Below are 20,643 nucleotides of genomic sequence, written 5' to 3'. Positions count from 1 at the left end.
TTTTCTCTCCCTAGCGGTGAAGAAACGGTTCGGAATCTCGAAAGATAGTATCGACTTCCTGGAAGAATACAAGTGTAAGTCTACTAGGAGGCAGTACGAATCTGCATGGAAGAAATGGGTAGCCTTTGTCAAAGATAAGAACCCGCACGAGATCTCTACGGAGTTCTGCCTATCCTTCTTCATTCACCTCCACGGACAGGGGCTGGCGGCGAACACAATTTCTACATGTAAGTCAGCTCTAACAAGACCCATTCTATATGCCTTCCAGGTAGACCTCGCTAACGAGATGTTTAATAAGATCCCAAAGGCCTGTGCTAGGCTTAGACCATCAGCTCCTCCAAAGCCTATTTCATGGTCGTTAGACAAAGTCCTTCATTTTGCCTCATTACTAGATAATGAGGAATGTGCATTGAAGGACCTGACTCAAAAAGTGATCTTCCTTTTTGCCCTTGCTTCTGGGGCCAGAGTTAGTGAGATTGTGGCCCTCTCGAGAGAGGAGGGCCGAGTTCAGTTCCTGGATGGGGGAGAACTGAACCTGTTTCCGGACCCTACGTTTCTCGCTAAGAACGAGTTGCCCACCAACAGGTGGGGTCCCTGGAGAATCTGCCCTCTGAAAGAAGATGCATCTCTATGTCCCGTAGAATGCCTTAAGGTCTATCTTCGTAGAACTTCAGACTTCCATGGGGGCCAACTATTCAGAGGAGAAACATCGGGCTCGAATTTATCTTTAAATCAGCTTAGGGCGAAAATTACATATTTTATTCGCAGAGCGGATCCTGACAGTTCACCCGCAGGTCATGATCCGAGGAAAGTTGCTTCATCATTAAACTTCTTTAACTTTATGGATTTTGAACACCTTCGTTCATACACTGGCTGGAAGTCTTCCAGGGTATTCTTTCGCCACTATGCTAAGCAAGTGGAGCAGCTAAAGAGGTCTGTGGTAGCAGTTGGTTGCGTCGTTAACCCTGCTGTTTAACTCTGCGAGGAACAGCGGAATCATTTGGGACTTGGATTCTTGGGTGAATGGTTAGTTATATGCGTTGATATAACTGGTAGTGAAGGCTCTCAGAGCCCACAGTGACTGTTCCAACGTTATGGTGATGGTAGCACAAGTACAGACAGGTGTGCCAAGCGTTTGCCAACGCTATTGTCAGCAAAGTAGTAACATGGACGTTAAGTTTGATACCGGGGTATGTGTAAGTGACACATATGTTTTTCTTTCAGATAATCATTCATCCATGCACTACAGTACTTGTGTAAATTGTTGGTCATCCACCTAGCATATGTACATATTTATGGTGACCATGTCTATTTATTGTTTCTCAATAAACTTGTTCTCGGGAACCTTGCGTCTCCTTCACCTATTTTTGATTTCATATTGTTTTTTGAGCATTTAGCCTATGTATATTAATCGGGGATATCTATAATAGCCTATTCCTTAATGCAAAGCCTGGATTATACTGGTTTATACTTTCCTTAGCAATAAGGACTCCACCCCTTTCTGAGGATGGTGGTAGCAGCAAGTTTAATCCTACGCAGATATAACCTTTTGTCTAATTTTACTTCGACCAGGGTGCTGGTCGGGACTTTTTCTTTTGGATACTGTAGTCCCGTAAGACTTCGCTTTACTTCATATAGAGTGAGACCACTATATGGTACTGGCTGGCGAGTGATTCATACATAGGTATATGTACTCTTCGTTCGTTTCTAGAGTCTAGTAGGACTCCTCCCTGTAGGGGGCAGGAAGCACTCTCATGGCTTATGATTAGTGAAAAGATGTATAACGGTAACATCTTAGGTCTGTCAGTCGAGTTGACTAAGAAACATTCTTGAGGAGTACGGCACGTATTGAGAATCCACAGATACAGTAATGCTCTGGTATACTTCCATCAGGACGACATGGCTTGAGCCCAAAAAACGGATTTTGAGCGAAGCGAAAAATCTATTTTTGGGTAAGATAGCCATGTCGTCCTGATGGACCCGCCCTGCTCCTTTTCAAAAATAAAATAAATAAATAAGAGTGAAAAGGATAGTAGGACCCCTCCCTACATACAGTATCTGTAGCACCTCGTGTATCGCTACAAGGAATACAGATGGCGCCGTGACCGGCGCAGGGCACGCTTTCGAAACGGGGAGGAGGGATGCCTTATGAACGGCTCCCCCCTTTCTTATCGTTTTCGTTTTCTTGCCATTTTACCCCTACGAAGTGTTAACTCTATTCGGGGTATAGATTGCTATGAGGCGTGTCAAGAATACGTCCACTGATATTTACGATATCCCTAAGGTCTTTTTTAGGGATACTCGCTCCAGGAGTTAGAATTCTGGGTACCTGAAGGTAAATTCTCTGGGAATATCGCCGTAGTTGTAATATACCCTAGGAAGCTGCCTTTAAGGAACTTCCATCAGGACGACATGGCTATCTTACCCAAAAATAGATTTTTCGCTTCGCTCAAAATCCGTTTATTAATAGTAGGCCTACTATGGTTTATATGGCTTGAAACGTGAAATACAGAAAATTTGATAATTAAACATTCAGAAAAAAATGTATAACAGAGGTGGAGAAAACTAAAAGTTGATCAGAAATGCTAGATCGTCATGGAAAAATCCTTTGATGAGAGTGTTATTTCAATGTTTAGGTAACAATTTGAAACTGCAATATGCCACAAAAAGTCATAAAATTAAAAATTGTCCTATCCCATATTTTAGGTTAATAGAATACAAGAGGCAGAAGTTACCTTCACAATATCACCAGTTTTTTGTTCGTTCCCCCGAAGAAGCTCTTTGATTTCCAATACTTTTGCCTGAACATAATGTAGATCGTCTATTGAATTGTCCATAATGGCTCCAGCTGAAGTAAAGTCTTCTGCCGCCTTCAGTCTTGCATCATAGCCTTTAAATCGTCTTACATCTTCATCTATAACATCACACTTCTTCTTCAGCTGTTTGATGTTTTCATCAATCGTATACAGAATATCTCTATTAAAAGTTTCTATCTCATTCAGCTTCTCTTTGAGTCCCACAACTACTTTGTCAGCTTGAAGGATGTCACTGTACATCCTCATAAGGATAGAAATATCACGCATCATTTGAGACGTTACTTCATTGCAGTTATCAATGGCTTTCTTGATAAAATTTTCTCTTAAATCCTTGTTAAAATTTCCAAATGACATCCCTGGTCCCCTGGAAGAAATCTTCGGTTCTTTATCAAAGGACAAAAATTGCTTAGCAGCGTCTAAGGCAATTCTGTTGAACACCAAGTCATTGGTTGAACTGGCTGTAAATTCTTCCCTGCAGAAAGGACAAGCTTTTGTCTGGTTGGAGATAATCTCCTCGATGCATCGGCAACAAAATGTGTGGGAACAAGGAAGAATCTTGGGGCAATGTTCTTCACTGAATGGATTGGTGCAAACCCCACACTCGAGGACACTCGATTCCTGTAAAAGACATAAAAATGACAATTTGTAGATAATTTGTATTTTTCCTAACTATACAAACCTTAGCTATTTAATAGGGGTATTACTTTCGGCGTAGCTGAAATGACGAGCCATTAAAATTTAACGAGGTTTACTACACACACAGCTAGTTAGCGGGGATAGGGGAGGGTAGATTGCTACTCCCCCCCCCCACACACACCTGTGCTTGAGCTCACTTTGCTTGGGGGTAGGACTTCAAGGGAGATAGGGCTGGCGTGCAAGTTTGATTAAATAGCTAAGGTTTGTATAGATAGGAAAAATACAAATTATCCACGAATTTGTCATTTGTTCCGTAAGTGACATACAAACAACGCTATTTAATAGGGGTGATTCACCCATTAGGAAGGGTGGACGTCCCAGCCAGTACCGGCTTTTTGGCTTTGCCCGGGGGCTCGTTATTTGAGTGTGTCAGCACCCAAGAAATAAGGAGTCCCTGCACCTCGCTAGAACCTTGCTATGCAAGGACTGCGGCCTTCGCAAGCTGTGTGTGACGGTATAATGCCGTGGGACTCGTCCTAGGGAGTTGACCTGAAGTTCCTTAGATGAAAACTTAGACTAGGACACTCCCAATACCACCTCGTCAGGGTATAGGGACGTGACAGTATTAGCTTAATACTAGGAACACAAGGGAACATGGTTTACCTGCAGTGGTTTGAGGTCAGCTATGCAGAGAACCCAGGATGCTGCTTTCCCCAAGAGAGGGGATGATGAAGAAAAGAATAAGGGCCAGTCATACCTTTACATTCATGCATACTAAAACCGGGTAACAATGCCCTCAACCTTCTGCTACTTGTCCATTAAGGAGCCTGAGGTTTTAAACCAGCTGTTGTGCAGCCACACAGGGCCAATAGAGAACGTATCGAGGCTCCTGTGAGTCACGTCTTGCAGGTAGTGGGCTGTGAAGGTTGTCTGCCGCTTCCACACCCCAGCCTGAAGGACCTGCGTCACTGAAAAATTCTTTTTGAAGGCCAGGGACGTAGCTATGCCCCTGACACCATGTGCTCTAGGGCGATATGACGGAGGAGGGTCTGGATTCAGGGACAGATGAATCACCCTACGAATCCATGCCGAGATGGGGTTCTTAGTGACCCTCCTCTTATTCCTCTCTGTGCTAACGAATAAAGCTGGCACATGAGGACGGACTGCAGTCGTTCTCTTAAGATATAGCCTCAAACTCCTTACTGGGCATAGTAGGAGATGGTCTGGGTCATCTGTTACAGAACGGAGACTAGAAATCCGGAAGGAATCGAACCGAGGGTCCGATACTCCTGGATTCTGAGTCTTAGCAATAAACTCAGGGACGAATCTGAACGTTACCTCCCCCCATCCCCTTGAATGGGCTATGTCATACAAGAAACCATGAAGTTCGCTAACACGCTTGGCCGAAGCCAAAGCTAGTAGGAACACCGTCTTCCAAGTTAAGGGGCGATCTGAAGCATGGCGTAATGGTTCATTGGGAGGTCTCTTAAGAGACCTGAGAACTCGAACCACGTTCCATGGAGGAGATCTCACTTCCGACTGAGGGCAGGTAAGTTCATAACTTCGTATGAGTAGGGAAAGTTCCAGCGAAGAAGAAATGTCCATTCCTTTTAGCCTGAAGGCTAGACTTAAGGCTTAGCGATAGCCTTTCACTGCCGAGACTGAAAGGCGCATTTCTTCCCGTAAATACACGAGGAACTCCGCTATTGTTGGAATCGTGGCATCGAGTGGAGAGATACCCCTTCCACGACACCAACCACAGAAGACTTTCCAATTTGCCTGGTAGACAGCTGCGGATGACTTTCGCAGATGTCCAGACATCCTGACCGCAACTTATTGCGAAAATCCTCTCTCAGCAAGGAGATGCTGGATAGTCTCCAGGCGTGAAGTCGTAGCGAAGCTATGGCTTTGTGGAAGATGTTGGCATGTGGTTGTCTGAGTAGATTGTGTCGTGGAGGAAGCTCTCTCGGTAGCTCTGTTAGGAGTTGCAGTAGGTCCGGAAACTGAAGAAGCCTGGGGACCCGTCGAGGACCTCTTGGAGAGCACCCTTCTTCAACAGGGTCTGGACTTCAGCCCGAAGGGCTTGCCCCCTTGCTGATCCCATGGCAAGGGAGCTCAATGACACTGGATTCGTCGCCAGGGGAGGTAGAGATGTTGTGAACGGTGCGATATCCCTGACTGATTACGGAAATCGTCCAGGAATCGGCCCCGAGTTGCTGCCACCTGTCTGCGCAACTTTGTAGGCATCCCCCACCTGGTGTACATGCAGGGGAACTGCCAATCCTAGTGTTTGCGGCCTCGGCTACTCCTTCTAGGATTCTTTCCTCCCCTGGAGGACTTTTTGCCTTTCCAGTCCTTGACAGGAAAGGGCTTAGACATCACTGTCTTCGCTGCTACTTGGTGGTCTTGGTAGGACGGGACTGCTGGGGTGCTGGAGGTTTATAGGGCTTGGATGTCAAAGCCCTATGCAGGAGGGAGTCTTGGTGGGACTTACTCCACCTCTCAGCAACCTGTTCCACATCCTTAAGCTCAAACAAGTTCGTTCCTTCTAAGGAAGAATGCCTGAGCCTATTTATCTCTGTGCTAGGGACCTTCTGATGGAACCTCTCAGCCACCGCATCCCGACGTTTCAGGATGGTATTCGCCCACAAGTTCAAGACTTGGTGGGCCAGAAACTCGATCGTGCGAGTGCATGAGAGGAGGAACGTCTCAATAGCTTTCCTGGTACGTTCTTTGGAGTAGTCCTCAGAGCGTATCAGGATACCTAAGGTCTCTAACCAGATATCCAGCCATGAAGTGGCTTGCATAGCACACTTCGCAACCTTCTCTTGGTTAAGGATCTCGGTTGCCGAGAACGAGACCTGCCGGTTGGAGTCTCTCTCAAGAGGGACTCCCCTGGTAAGCTCTTCTAATGAATGGTGGAGAGGAAGATCTCGAAGTACCTCCTATGCTGTATGCGAGGAGGTGGGAAAAACTTGTTTCCGGCACTGGAACGGTTGGAGGAGGCCAACTCAGAGAGCTGGACAGCGATCTTGTCCCTGGTACTCTTAACCCCCTGAGACCAGGGCAGAGCAGCACTGGCCTTAGAAGGTTTTTGAGTGTCAAATACGCGGTCCAAGACTGTGTCTTTGCCCTCCCAAGGGGGAATCTCTGGGTCAGCAAACCCATTGAGAGCCCTCATAAGAGTCAGGACCTGCCAAAATGCATGCTCTGACTCTTGTAGTTCTCCTCCGGATGTCAGACTTGCAGTGAAGTCTCCTGTCCCCAAAGGCTCTTCTTGGGGAGATTCGCGGACGTTCTCCGAGAGACTAGCTGGCTCTGTCTTAAGCTTTGACGAGGATTTTGGCACTGTCTTTGAGTCCTTCGACTCCTTCCTGGGAAGGATGTAGGACTCTAACATAGACTGAGGCAAGTTCTTCTCCGCCCCTACCCGGGAAGTCTTTTCAACGCGAGGTGGGGTTTCCCTCATTGGTGCCATGGGGGAATGTCTCACCTCACGTGACTCCCCTGAGGACGGGAAATCCTCATCCGACAGTGAAGGAGAAAAAGTCTGGGGGGTGAAGGAACTTGCCTTGAAGGCTTACAAGGAGACAACTTAGCTCTTGGAGAAGTCACTGCGTCCGAAACTCTTTTCTCTTCAGAGGGGTAGAAACAGCCAAGGATCTGTGACCCAACTCAGAGAGAACAGGCTTGAAAGCCTGTGTAACTGCTCTAATTAGCGCACCGAACCATGGCTGCTGACTAACAGCTGCGCTGTCAGACACTCCCTCTGGAGGGACAGGGATTGACAGATCCCTGAGAGGGGTTTCCATAGGGGGGTTCGCCTGAAAAGAAAAAGGGTTCCTGGACCTTTCTGGATGCTTCCCTTCTGCCACAGGGAGCGCTGTTCTGCGCTAGCGGGGAGGGGAATGCGGCGATGGTGACCTTGCCGTGCGCTGTCCAGCAGTCTCGCGAGCGGGAGGGTATTGACGCTCGCACGGGGGCGAGTAACGGTGCTCGCGCGATGGAGAATACTTGGGTCGCGCGCGGGAGACTGATGGCGCGCGGGCGGGAGACTGATGGCGCGCGGGCGGGAGACTGATGGCGTGCACGCGGGAGACTGATGGCGTGCACGCGGGAGACTGATGGCGTGCACGCGGGAGACTGATGGCGCGCGCGGGAGACTCCTGATGCGCGTGCGTGCGCGCAGGAGAGTGATGGCGCGTAGGAGCTCACGCGGGAGACTGTGGGTTCACAGGAGCTTGCGCAGGAGACTGATTGCGCGTGCGGGTGAATGTTCACATGCGCGTGCAGGATCAGATCGTTAGACACGGGGGCGTGCGGCCGAGAGTTCGCGCGTCCCAGATGTCGTAGGGCGCACAGGCGCGCAGTTGGAGTCTGTGTGCGTGGCGCGCATCTTGCGGGCGCGCGTTAGTATGGTGGCGTGCAACTGAAGGAGAAGGTGGATGCAGGCGGGCAGGGCGAGCGTGCGTATCCTACCCCAGATCCGAAGATCGTGGGTGTGCAGGAGAGATGGCTGTCACACAGGAGAGCGCTTGCGCGTTGACGAGCGCTGATGAAACGGAGAGTGCTGACGAGTAGGAGAGCGCTGGTGCGCAGGTTGTTGGCGCGCAGGAGGTTGACGGTGTGCAGTGGCGCGCTAGCGCGCAGGTGAGCGGTGGCGAGCTACCCCAGGCAAGGACTGGCCCGCAGGAGAACGTTGGCGCGCATGCCCATCATGGCGTGTAGGGGAAGTATGTGCACGATGGCGTGTACGCCCTTGATGCCCTGAAACAGGGTTCGGTGCCTGATGAGCATGATAGTCAGGTTACGTGGGCGCGTAAATGGCATCAGCTCTCAGGAACGGCGACGGCAGGTCAGCAGGTCTGTCCGGTGGAAGGTCGACGTGTCCTTTGAAAGGACGACCTTCCACCGAAGGGGATTGCGAATGATCCGCTGAGAGGTCCAGGACCATAGCAGGAACAGTCAGTGAACGTTGACGAGGCTCCTCTGCGGCGGACTGCAACGACGATGATGAACCAAAGAGGTGCTACCTCACAGCTTTAAAATGTGAAGGAAGACCTCTCTGGCGAAGAGGAAGGTGACCCTTGCGATGGATGTGCCCTCTAAGGGCCGTTGGATCAGCAAGCTGACCTTCTGCAGTCCTCCGAAGATTCCAGATTCCAGATTCCCGATCCTCTCCTTCATCAGGAAGGCTCTGGCTTGTACAGAACATATTTCCATGCCCAGGTACACTGTCCTCGTGGATAGAGAGGGTTTTGATTTCAACCCAGTTGAACGCCACCCCCAGTTCCGTGCAGATGAACACTAACTCGTCCCTTTGCTCTGATAACTGCTCCCTGGACTCCAGGAGGAGTAACCAGTCGTCGAGATATCTCAGCAGTCTTATCCCTCTCTTGGGGGCCCACTAGGAAATCAGGAATAAGATTCTTGTGGAGACCTGAGGCACAGTCGACAGGCCAAAGGAGAGAGTGAGGAACTGGAAGATTTCTTCACCCCACTTGAACCTGAGGAACTTCCTGCTGGATGGGTGCACTGGGATCTGGAAATATGCCTCTTTGAGGTCTAGGGATAGCAAGATGTCCCCTTCCTTTATAGCTGCTAGGACAGTTCTGGCCATTTCCATCTTGAACGTGCTCTTGGCTACAAAAAGGTTGAAGGCAGAAAGATCTATGACTCGACGCCATCTACCTGACGCCTTCTTCACCAGGAACAGATGGCTGAAGAAGCCCGGTTAGTCAGGGGGCCCCGCCTGAATGGCCCTTTTTAAGAGGCTTTCCAACGTGTTTCTAACTTGGGGTGTAGGGAGGAGATTTCGAGTCCCGATATCAAAGGAGTGGGGACCTTAAAGGGGATACGGTAAACTTCCCTCAACTTGAATCTTTCACTGATCTGCCCCTTCCTTTGCCCAATTTATCCACCTTGAATTGAGGCACTCCCCCTACCCCTGGAGTGCACTGGGGAGAGGAACCTAGTCCACTACTTCCGTTTAGAGAAGCAGCCGCTAAGTGCCCTTCAGTTGGCTGGGGCTTTGAGTTTACTGTCACCCGAGGCTGGTCTCTGTTCTCCTCAGGGAAGCTGCATCGGAGGCCAAACGTGAAGAGGAAGAAGCTTGGACCAAAGGCATTGGAGGGTGCCCACCTCACTGGGCCCTGGCCCTGCTATGTTCACGAGGCTGGTATAGGGGAAGTGACGACAAAGCTGACAAAGATGTGGAAGCCCTGTGGAGCATCACGTCGTGACTCTCTTTCCTCCGTTTCTCTAGTGCCTCTTCCACCATCTCCTCCATTTCCCCAGTGCCTCTTTCACCATATTCTCCAGGATGAGAAATAGAGCCTCTCTGACGTTGGGGGTGTCACTAAGAGGCCTCAGCTCACTGTCCAGGAATTGCTTTGGCAACCTATAGAGGATGACATCCCTCCTGCGTAGGAACCTGTTCGATGCCGCAATGTAAGACTGGCCCTCCAAGATAGCCGACAACTCCAAAAACTATTCTCTCCCCGGGCAGCCCATCACATTATTTTCTAAGGTGAAGGAAACTAGTGCCGTGGCCCAGAAGTCCAACCCCAAAGCCTCATCCCCAGCGGCAACTTCCATGGCCGTCACCTCCTGAACCGTAAAATCCACAGCCACCCCTGCCAGTCTATCCTTAATAGAGCCGGGAGCTAGGGATGCCAAGTTCCTTTCCGAAGGGTGATGTCCCTGGGAGGTCCCCTCAGGAGTGTAGAGGCGCCTGTGCTTCACCAACGGAAAGCTTAAAAGCTTCGGTGTGACGGGGGGCCTGTTCGGCCCTTTCGGCTCCATGGTGGCGGCGGTGATTCTCCTAAGCCGCTGTCCAGCAAGAGAGGAAGGACCAGGGAAGGCCTTGCCTCCCTAGGGTCTCCAAACCGGCATTCCAGACCAGTGTCGTGGGGTCGAACCCAACAGCCTCTGGAGGGACGACACTTCCTCTACCACCTTGTCCTCCTGGTGGTCTCGAGACCCCATTTCTGAGAATCCCTCACTGGCTACGTGAGCCCCACTTAAGGCACCCTACTATGAGTCTGGGGATATTGCATCCCGGAGGTCTGATCTCCCTTCCGAGGGAGTTCTGTGGCGGCCCCCTTTTCTTCGGCTCCTCTTTGGCGCTAGGGCAAGGTCCGGAGACCCAGAGTCGTAGGACTGAGTCCTAGAAGGGTGGTAGCCCTTCACGGGATCATCCACTCTCCCCGATGCTCTGCACCCGCGGGAGGGTATATGGTGCTGTCCAACGGGTAAAGATCCTCCAGAGAGGTCGGGAGAACCGGGTCTGAGGTTCCCCTCCCCAGGAAAAAGGTACCTGAAAAGGCCTCTTGCTCCCACAAGGTCAGATTGGCTGCTGAGCGGAGGATAATGCTGCCACCTTGAGAGCGCAGGGCGTCTCCTCTACCTGCGGAGGGCACAGGAGCCGGTCACAGGCCATAAGGCCGGACCAGGAAGAGGGTTGGCAGTTCTGAAGACCTATAGGGTCTGATTGCCCTCGCAACGCCATTGGTGGAAGAGCAGACTGGGCCATGTGGCTACCACAAGGAGCCTCTGAGCAGGAATATGGGTCATCTGCTGAACAAGTCACAGTTGGACATTACTGCCTGTAATGTTCCACAACCTTCTCTGTGAACCTCCCGGCGAAAGGAAGTCAGTAAGATGGTTCTGCTGTCTGTCTTTTAGGAACAGTGACTCCTGGGGTGGGGGGGGGGGGCAAACAAGAGAACCTCTATCTGACCCAAGAGGAACTTCCTCCACTACTGCGGATAACACAAAAGACAGAGAGTGACGTGCAGCATTCGGCACGGACGAACAGGCTGACGAAGGATGAGCACAACTGCCCTTTTCCAAGGGTGACTTTTCCTTCTTGACCTTCTTGTTTTCTGTGGCCATCTTGTCCCATTGGGCATCGCTCCAGCCCACACACTAATCACACGTCGTTCCTGGAGCGCACACGGCCCTGAAACGAGGTACATAACACGTGGGGATCGACCTCCATGTGGGACAAAAAAGCTGCACACAGCTTTCCACTAACACATGGGCAATGATGTTGCACTCACACAGATTTCATAATGGAGATCGAGGACAAGAAGATCCACAGGAGAAACACGCACTAAACACAGGAAAATCTGACGAACACAAGTGAGTCATTTTGAGCGTGAGCACGATCAGAGTAAGAATGGTTATAGCGACCTGGAAGGTCGACTGTAGCATCCATCTAGGGCAAGCTGGGAAAAACAAGAGGTCAGGGTCGTGCAGGTGAGAAGGGGGGTTTGGGGAGTATGGCCGAAGGGGGGTGGGGTGGGGGGGGGTAATCTCCAATCATAGGGACGTGGTAAGGATTAGTGTTGGAACAAATATATACAGTATATATATATATATATATATATATATATATATATATATATATATATATATATACATACATAATATAATATATATGCATATATATATATATATATATATATATATATCATATGCATACATATGCCAAGGCACTTCCACAATTTTGGGGGGTAGCCGGCATCAAACAATGAAACAGAAAAGGGGACCTCTCCTCTCTACATTCCTCCCAGCCTGACAAGGGACTCAACCGAGTTCGGCTTGTACCGCTAGGGGTGCCACAGCCCACCCTCCCCAATTATCCACCACAGATGAAGCTTCATAACGCTTAATCCCCTACTGCTCCTACCTCCGCGGTCTTCAAAGGCACCGGAGGAAGCAGCAGAGCCTACCGGAACTGCGTCACAAGCGCTCGCCATTCATTCCTATCTCTGGCACGCTCTCTTGCCTCTCTCACATCTATCCTCCTATCACCCAGAGCTTCCTTCACTCCATCCACCCACCCAAACCTTGGCCTTCCTCTTGTACTTCTCACATCAACTCTTGCATTCATCACCTTCTTTAGCAGACAGCCATTTTCCATTCTCTCAACATGGCCAAACCACCTCAACACATTCATTTCCACTCTAGCTGTTAACTCATTTCTTACACCCGTTCTCATCCTCACTACCTCATTCCTAACCCTATCTACTCGAGATACACCAGCCATACTCCTTAGATATTTCATCTCAAACACATTCAATTTCTGTCTCTCAGTCACTTTCATTCCCCACAACTTCGATCCATACATCACAGTTGGTACAATCACTTTCTCATACAGAACTCTCTTTACATTCACGCCCAACCCTCTGTTTTTTACTACTCCCTTAACTGCCCCCAACACTTTGCATCCTTCATTCACTCTCTGATGTACATCTGCTTCCACTCCACCATTTGCTGCAACAACAGACCCCAAGTACTTGAACTGATCCACCTCCTTAAGTAACTCTCCATTCAACATGACATTCAACCTCGCACCACCCTCCCTTCTCGTACATCTTATAACCTTACTCTTACCCTCATTAACTCTCAACTTCCTTCTCTCACACACCCTTCCAAATTCTGTCACTAATCGGCCAAGCTTCTCTTCCGCGTCTGCAACCAGTACAGCATCATCCGCAAACAACAACTGATTTACCTCCCATTCATGGTCATTCTCGTCTACCAGTTTCAATTCTCGTCCGACCACTCGAGCATTCACTTCTCTCACCACTCCATCAACATACAAGTTAAACAACCATGGCGACATCACACATCCCTGTCTCAGCCCCACTCTCACCGGAAACCAATCACTCACTTCATTTCCTATCCTAACATGACAAATTCGAAGATAATTTGTATTTTTCCTAACCATACAAACCTTAGCTATTTACAAAGGGTATTACTCTTAGCGAAGCTGAAATGACGAGCCAATAGTTTTTAACGAGGGTTAATTACCCCCGCGCTAGTTAGCGGGGGGTGGGGAAGGGTAGCTTGCTACCCCTCCCCCCTCCATACACCGGTGACTTGCTTCACTTCACTTAGAGGTAGGACTTGACTTGGGGGTCAGGGATGGCAGGCACATATGTGTAAATAGCTAAGGTTTGTATGGTTAGGAAATATACAAATTATCTTGGAATTTGTCATTTGTTCCGTAACCGAAATACAAACCACGCTATTTACAAAGGGTGACTTACCCCTTAGGAAGGGTGGAAAGTCCCCAGCCTTACTGACTTCGGCTTGCCCGGGGGCTCGATCCCTCAGTGAGCAGCACTAGAGAGAGGGAGCCCCTGTACCTCACAGGTTCCTAGCATCGCTAGGAACGAGTGGCCTACATAAGTAGTGTGAGGAGGAGTGTGTGACTCGTCCTATGAAGTTGACCTTGAGACCTTCAGATAGGAATTCTAGGATAGGACGTTCCCCATACCACCTCGTCAGGGTATGGGAGACGCAACAGTATTAAGCTTAATACTAGGAGCACAAAGAAGCATGGGTTACCTGCAGAGGTCGAGGTCAGCTATGCGACGACCAGGATGCTGCTTCCCCAAGAGAGGGGAGAATGAAGAAAGAAGTAAGGGTCAGACATACTCTTTCATTCACACAGACTAAGACCGGGTAACAACGCCCTCAACCTACTGCTACTTGTCCAAAAAGGAGCCTGAGGTTAGACCAGCTGTTGTGCAGCCACCACAGGGCCGATAGAGAACGTATCGAGGCTCCTGTGGGTCACGTCTTGCAGGTAGTGGGCTGTGAAGGTCGTTTGACGCTTCCAGACCCCAGCTTGAAGTACCTGCATCACAGAGAAGTTTCTCTTGAAGGCCAGGGAAGTAGCAATACCCCTGACATCGTGGGCCCGAGGGCGACGTGACGGAGGAGGGTCAGGATTCAGGGCATGGTGGATAACCCTTCGAATCCAAGCAGAGATGGTGTTCCTGGTGACCCTCCTCTTTGTCCTGCCTGTGCTCACAAACAAAGCTCGCACATGAAGACGGACTGCAGCCGTTCTCTTCAAGTAGTACCTCAGACACCTCACTGGGCATAGTAGCAGCTGGTCTGGGTCGTTTGTTACAGAACGGAGACTCGCGATCCTGAAAGAGTCGAACCGAGGATCCGGCACTCCAGGATTCTGAGTCTTGGCCACAAACTCAGGGACGAACCTGAACGTTACCTCCCCCCATCCCCTTGAATGGGCGATGTCGTACGAGAGACCATGAAGTTCACTAACTCGCTTGGCCGAGGCCAAGGCGAGTAGGAAAGCCGTCTTCCAAGACAGGTGGCGATCGGAGGCCTGGCGTAATGGCTTGAAGGGAGGTCTCTTGAGAGACCTGAGGACTCGAACCACGTTCCAAGGAGGGGGTCTCACTTCCGACTGGGGGCAGGTAAGCTCATAGCTACGTATGAGTAACGAGAGTTCTAGCGATGAAGAAATATCCACGCCCTTCAATCTGAAGGCCAAGCTTAAGGCTGAGCGATAGCCTTTCACTGCCGAGACAGAAAGGCGCATTTCTTCTCGCAGATACACAAGGAAGTCCGCTATTGCTGGAATAGTGGCATCGAGTGGAGAGATACCCCTTCCACGACACCAACCACAAAAGACTCTCCACTTCGCTTGGTAGACTCCCTCAGAGGACCTTCGCAGGTGCCGAGACATTCTCTCCGCAACCTGTTGCGAAAAGCCTCTCTCCACGAGGAGACGCTGGATAGTCTCCAGGCGTGAAGCCGAAGCGAGGCTACGGCCCTGTGAGGGACACCGGAGTGGGGTTGTCAGAGAAGCTCGTGTCGTGGAGGAAGCTCCCTTGGGAGTTCCGTCAGGAGTTGCAGAAGGTCCAGAAACCATTCCGCGTGATGCCATAGCGGGGCTACTAGAGTCATGGAACAGTTGACCGATAGTCTGGTCCTGTTGAGCACCCTTCTCATCAGACAGAATGGTGGGAAGGTGTACACGTCGATGTTGTCCCACCGTTGCTGGAAAGCATCTTGCCAGAGTGCCTTGGGGTCCGGGACTGGTGAGCAGTACGGGCAGTTTGAAGTTCAAGGCTGTCGCGAACAAGTCCACCGTCGGGGAACCCCACAAAGTCAGGACTTTGTTGGCTATCTGAGGATCCAAAGACCACTCGGTACTCACTATCTGCGAAGCCCTGCTCAGACTGTCGGCGAGCACATTCCTCTTACCAGGAATGAAGCGAGCTGATAGTGTTATCGAGTGGGTTTCGGTCCACCTCAGAGTCTCTACTGCAAGATGGGATAGCTGTTGCGAAAAAGTGCCTCCCTGCTTGTTGATATAAGCCACTACCGTGGTGTTGTCGCTCATCACCACCACGGAGTGACCCGCCAGGAACCGTTGGAACTGTTGAAGGGCCAGAAAGACGGCCTTCAATTCTAGCAGGTTGATGTGTAGGCACTTTTCTGATTCTGACCAAAGGCCTGAGGCCCTCTGGTTCAGAACGTGCGCCCCCCACCCTTCTTTTGACGCGTCCGAAAACAGAGTCAATTCCGGGGGGAGGACGAGAAGACTCACTCCCTCTCGCAGGTTCTCGTCGGCCAGCCACCACCGCAAGTCCGTCTGTTCCAGAGACCCCATTGGGATCAGAATGTCCGGGGAATCGAATCCTTGATTCCACCGGGACTTGAGCCGCCATTGAAGGGATCTCATCCTGAGGCGGCTGTTTGGAACCAGACGGGCCAGGGAGGATAGGTGGCCTAAGAGACGCAACCACGATTGGGCGGGGAGTTCTTTTCGCCTGAGGAAAGGTTCTGCCACCCTCCTCAGCCTTGCTATCCGGTCGTCTGATGGAAAGGCTTTGTGGAGATTGGTGTCTATTAGCATGCCTAGATAAACCAGTCGTTGGGACGGCTGCAGAGAGGACTTCTCGAGGTTTACCACGATCCCCAGATCCTGGCAAAGATCTAGAAGCCTGTCTCGGTGTCGAAGAAGGGTCGACTCCGAGTCTGCTAGGATCAGCCAATCGTCTAGGTAACGAAGGAGACGAATGCCGTTCCTGTGCGCCCAAGTCGAAATCAGGGTGAACACTCTGGTGAACACCTGAGGAGCTGTGGAGAGACCGAAACACAGCACCTTGAACTGGTAGATCTTGTTGTCTAGGCAGAATCTCAGGTACTTCCTGGAAGACGGATGGATTGGGATCTGGAAGTACGCATCCTTTGGATCCAGTGTACACATGAAGTCTTGTGGTCTCACCGCAAGTCTGACCGTGTCTGCTGTCTCCATGCTGAACCGGGTTTGTTTGACAAACCTGTTCAGAGCCGAGAGATCGATGACGGGTCTCCAGCCTCCAGTAGCCTTCTTTACAAGAAAGAGTCGACTGAAGAAGCCTGGAGAGCCGTCCACGACCTCCTGGAGAGCACCCTTCTCGAACATGGTCTCGACTTCGGCCTGAAGGGCCAGCCCCTTTGCCGATCCCATGGCATGGGAGCTCAACGACACTGGATTCGCTGTCAGGGGGTTGAGATGACGTGAACGGGACGCGATAACCTTGGCCGATCACTGAGACCGTCCAAGCATCGGCCCCGTGATGTTGCCACCTGCGGACGCAACGCTGAAGGCATCCCCCCACAGGTGGACACGCAGGGGGACTGCCACCCCTAGAAGTCTTGCCTCCCCTGGAGGACTTACCGCCCCTCTTGACCTTGGCTGGAAAGGGCTGGGGCTTAGACACCACTTTCTTAGCTGCCGGTGCCTGTTTGGGAGCCTTACGAGGCTGTTGCTGCTGTTGTGGCGGGGCTGGAGGCTTATAGGGCCGAGTTGTAAGGGCCCTGTGGAGGAGGGAGTCCGTGCTGGATTTCCTCCACCTCTCAGCCGTTCGCTCCAAGTCTTGAGGCTCAAACAGGCTCTCCCCCAGGAGGGAGGCATGTCGGAGCCTACACACATCTACGGCGGGGACCTTCGGATGGAATCTCTCGGACACAGCATCGCGTCGCTTCAACACCGAGTTGGCCCACAAGGTGGTAACCTGGTGCGCCAAAAACTCGATAGAGCGGGTGCCCGAGAGCAAGAAGGTCTCTAGGGCCTTCCTATTGGTCTCCTTGGACAAGTCCTCCGATCGCAATAGGATGTCCAGAGATCCTAACCAGAAGTCCAGCCACGAAGTGGCCTGCATGGCACACTTAGCGACCTTCTCGTGGTTAAGGATCTCTGCCGCCGAGAACGACACCTGCCGGGCAGAGAGTTTCTCCAAGGGAACTCCCTTCGCCAGCTCCTCCACAGAGTGATGGAGAGGAAGAGCGAGGTTGTGCTCACCCAGGATCTCGAAATACCTCCTCTGCTGAAGGCGAGGAGGAGGGATGAGTTTGTTCCCGGCAGTGGAACGACTGGAGGAGGCAAGAAGTGCGAGCTGAGCATTGGCCCTAGCTCTGGCACTCTTCAGCCCCCGAGACCAGGGCAGAGCTGCACTGGTCTTAGGGGCCTTCCGAACGTCAAACACTTCATCCAGAATCGTGTCTTTGCCTTCACGGGGGGGGGGGGGGGGATGACTGGATCCGTAAGACTGTTAAGTTGCCTTATCAGGCTTAGGACCTGCCAGAAGGCATGTTCGGACTTTTGCTGTTCTCCTCCCTGCGGGCTGGCAGCTAAGTCTCCTGCCCCAGGAATCTCTTCCTGGGGTGATACGTGGACATTCCCCTGGGTAGTCGTGGGTTCCTGACGAATCCTTGCAGAGGATTTAGGGATGGTCTTGGAATTCTTGGGTTCCCTCCTGGGAGGGATACAGGATCCCAACAACGAGGTTCGAGGGGCCCCTTCCTCACGAGACGATTCTCCTGCCTGAAGCGAAGTCTCCACCCCTGGTGCCGAGGGGAAGACTACCGCCCCACTGGACTCACCTGAGGACAGAAAGGCCTCGTCCACGGGAGAAGGAGAGAGTACTCGTGCAGGAGAGGGGACCCTCGAAACCGACCTCTTGGGAACCAACTTCGCCCTGGGGGAAGTCACCACGAAGTCCACTCCTCTCTTTCTCTTCAGCGTAGGAGAGACAGCCGCTGGTTTGTTACCCTGGCCGGCGAGTGCTGGTTTCATAACCCTCACTAACGCCCGTGCCAGCGGACCAAACCAAGTCTGCTGCTCAAAGGACACAGAGTCCGAAATCCTCGCTAAGGTGAAAGGGATCGGGCGATCCTTCGGAGTGGACACGACGGTACCTGCCTGAAAAGAAGGTGGGGAAGAATGCTGTACTGACCTGTCTTCGTCCTGCAATACCAACCTGTGCTTGGATGGAGGTGATCCCGAGTGCCGTCTAGGAGCACGCGTCCCTGCTGCTACCACCGGCTGTGGAATTCGCTGCGAACTATGGTCGCGCGAGGGCGAACGGTCGCGCAAAGGCGAACGGTCGCGCAAAGGCGAATGGTCGCGCGGGTGATCGCGCGAGCGCGCAGGCGAGCGGTCGCGCAGGCGAGCGGTCGCGCGGGCGCGCGGGCACGCAGGCGAGCGGTCGCGCGGGCGCACAGGCGAGTGGGCGTGAGGGTGGGCAGGTAAATGAACACGTGTCCGAGGCGACGAACGCAAGCGATGGCGCGACGGCGAGGGATCGTGCTGCCGCGTAGGTGAAGAAGATCGCTGGCGATAATGACCGCGTGATGGTAAGCGATGGCGAGCAGCATGTGTAGGTGAATGATCGCGTGATAGGGTGCGATGGTGATCAGCATCCGCAAGAGGGCGGTCGTTCAGGGTTGTGTGATGAGGAGCAGCATGCGTAAGCGGGCGATCGTGCAGGGTTGTGCGATGGCGAGCAGCATGCGCAGGGGAAATATTCGCGTGAAAGGGTGCGATGGTGATCAGCATCCGCAGGAGGGCGATCGTTCAGGGTTGTGCGATGAGGAGCAGCATGCGTAAGCGGGCGATCGTGCAGGGTTGTGCGATGGCGAGCAGCATGCGCAGGTGAATGATCGCGTGAAAGAGTGCGATGGTGATCAGCATCCGCAGGAGGGCGATCGTTCAGGGTTGTGCGATGAGGAGCAGCATGCGTAAGCGGGCGATCGTGCAGGGTTGTGCGATGGCGAGCAGCATGCGCAGGTGAATGGTCGCGTGAAAGGGTGCGATGGTGATCAGCATCCGCAGGAGGGCGATCGTTCAGGGTAGTGCGATGAGGAGCAGCATGCGTAAGCGGGCGATCATGCAGGGTCGTGCGATGGCGAGCAGCATGTGTAGGTGATCGCTGACGAGCTGGTGATCGCTGGCGAGCTGGTGATCGCTGGCGAGCAGAAGGTCGACGCGTGTCCTGTGAGAGGACAGGTGGTGCGGCGCGTTCATGAGCAGGAACGGGAAGATCGCTGGCGCGTTGGCGAACATGTGTTTCTGACACACGCGCAGCACGATGTTGCGTAGCCACAGGACCAGGTGGATGGTGAGCAGGGAGTTCAGCAGGAACTAAAGGGTGGTCAGAGACCGCAGGGCGATGGTCCTCAAGTGAGTGCTGACGCTCGGAAGAGAGCTGACGAGCAGGAGAGCGCTGGCGAGGGGGGCGAACATCAGGAGAGAGCCGACGAGCAGGTGAGCGTCGGCGAGCAGGAGAGTCTTGGCGAGCAGGAGATCGTCGACGAGCAGGAGATCGCTGGCGAGCAGGAGATCGCTGGCGAGCAGGAGATCGCTGGAGAGCAGGAGAGCGCTTGTGCGCTAGCCCTGCTCGCGTAAGGGAAGAATCCCTTAGCCCCGAAGGGACCGTTGCCCGTCGGGTGACGAGTTCTCCAGAAGGCGAAGATCCGGCAGGAGATGGTGAGCGGTCTGCAGAGAGGTTCAAGGAGGGCGGAGCAGTCGGTTGAGGCTGACGAGGAGAGTCCCCCCCGGAGGACGAAGACCCAAAAAGGCGCCTCTTAGTCCCCCTGTAAGGGGAAGGGAGGCCCTTGTGGCGTAGAGGGCGGTGAGCCTTACGGCGGAGGCGGCCTCGGGGGAGATCGTCGGGACCATCGGTCCTCCGAAGGGGAGTCTCCGTCAAAACACTTCCCTCAGAAGGAAGCTGGGCAGCAGTCGAGACCGAAGGACTCACTTCCCCCTTCGAAGGATGCATGGAAGGAGGAGGAGAGCCTAGAGCACCATCACCAGCAACAGCACCTGCGTCGGAAGGCCCAGCCACGTCGGAGGCCTCTGTCACCACGACGTCGACAATAGACAGAGGGTCTACCTCCGCTACCACCGGCGACTGTTTAACAGCGGCCCCCAACGAGACAAGGTCAATAAGAGCGACCCTGGAGGGCAAGCCCTTAAGCCCCAGGGACGACCAAATCTGTAAAAGATCATCACTGGATAAGGCATTATTATCAATAACCTCCCCCGGAGGAGGAGGGGGAACCGCCTCGCTATGGGAGGCGCGCCTCTCTC

At 52.3% G+C, this 20,643-nt stretch overlaps 1 protein-coding gene across 5 annotated transcripts in view; it reads right to left on the bottom strand.

The window, feature by feature from the left end:
* LOC137638462 (putative leucine-rich repeat-containing protein DDB_G0290503) overlaps window positions 1-20,643 on the bottom strand; it is a 130,653-nt gene that overhangs the window by 44,086 nt on the left and 65,924 nt on the right. For all 5 annotated transcript variants that reach the window (XM_068370534.1, XM_068370533.1, XM_068370536.1 and 2 more), the window contains one exon: window positions 2,736-3,434. In XM_068370534.1, the coding sequence (XP_068226635.1) occupies window positions 2,736-3,434 (699 nt within the window). The remainder of the gene's footprint in view (window positions 1-2,735; window positions 3,435-20,643) is intronic.

This window comes from Palaemon carinicauda, chromosome 3 (genome assembly GCF_036898095.1).
Source record: "Palaemon carinicauda isolate YSFRI2023 chromosome 3, ASM3689809v2, whole genome shotgun sequence".
NCBI lineage: Eukaryota > Metazoa > Arthropoda > Malacostraca > Decapoda > Palaemonidae > Palaemon > Palaemon carinicauda.
This window is presented reverse-complemented; position numbering and strand designations above follow the sequence as displayed.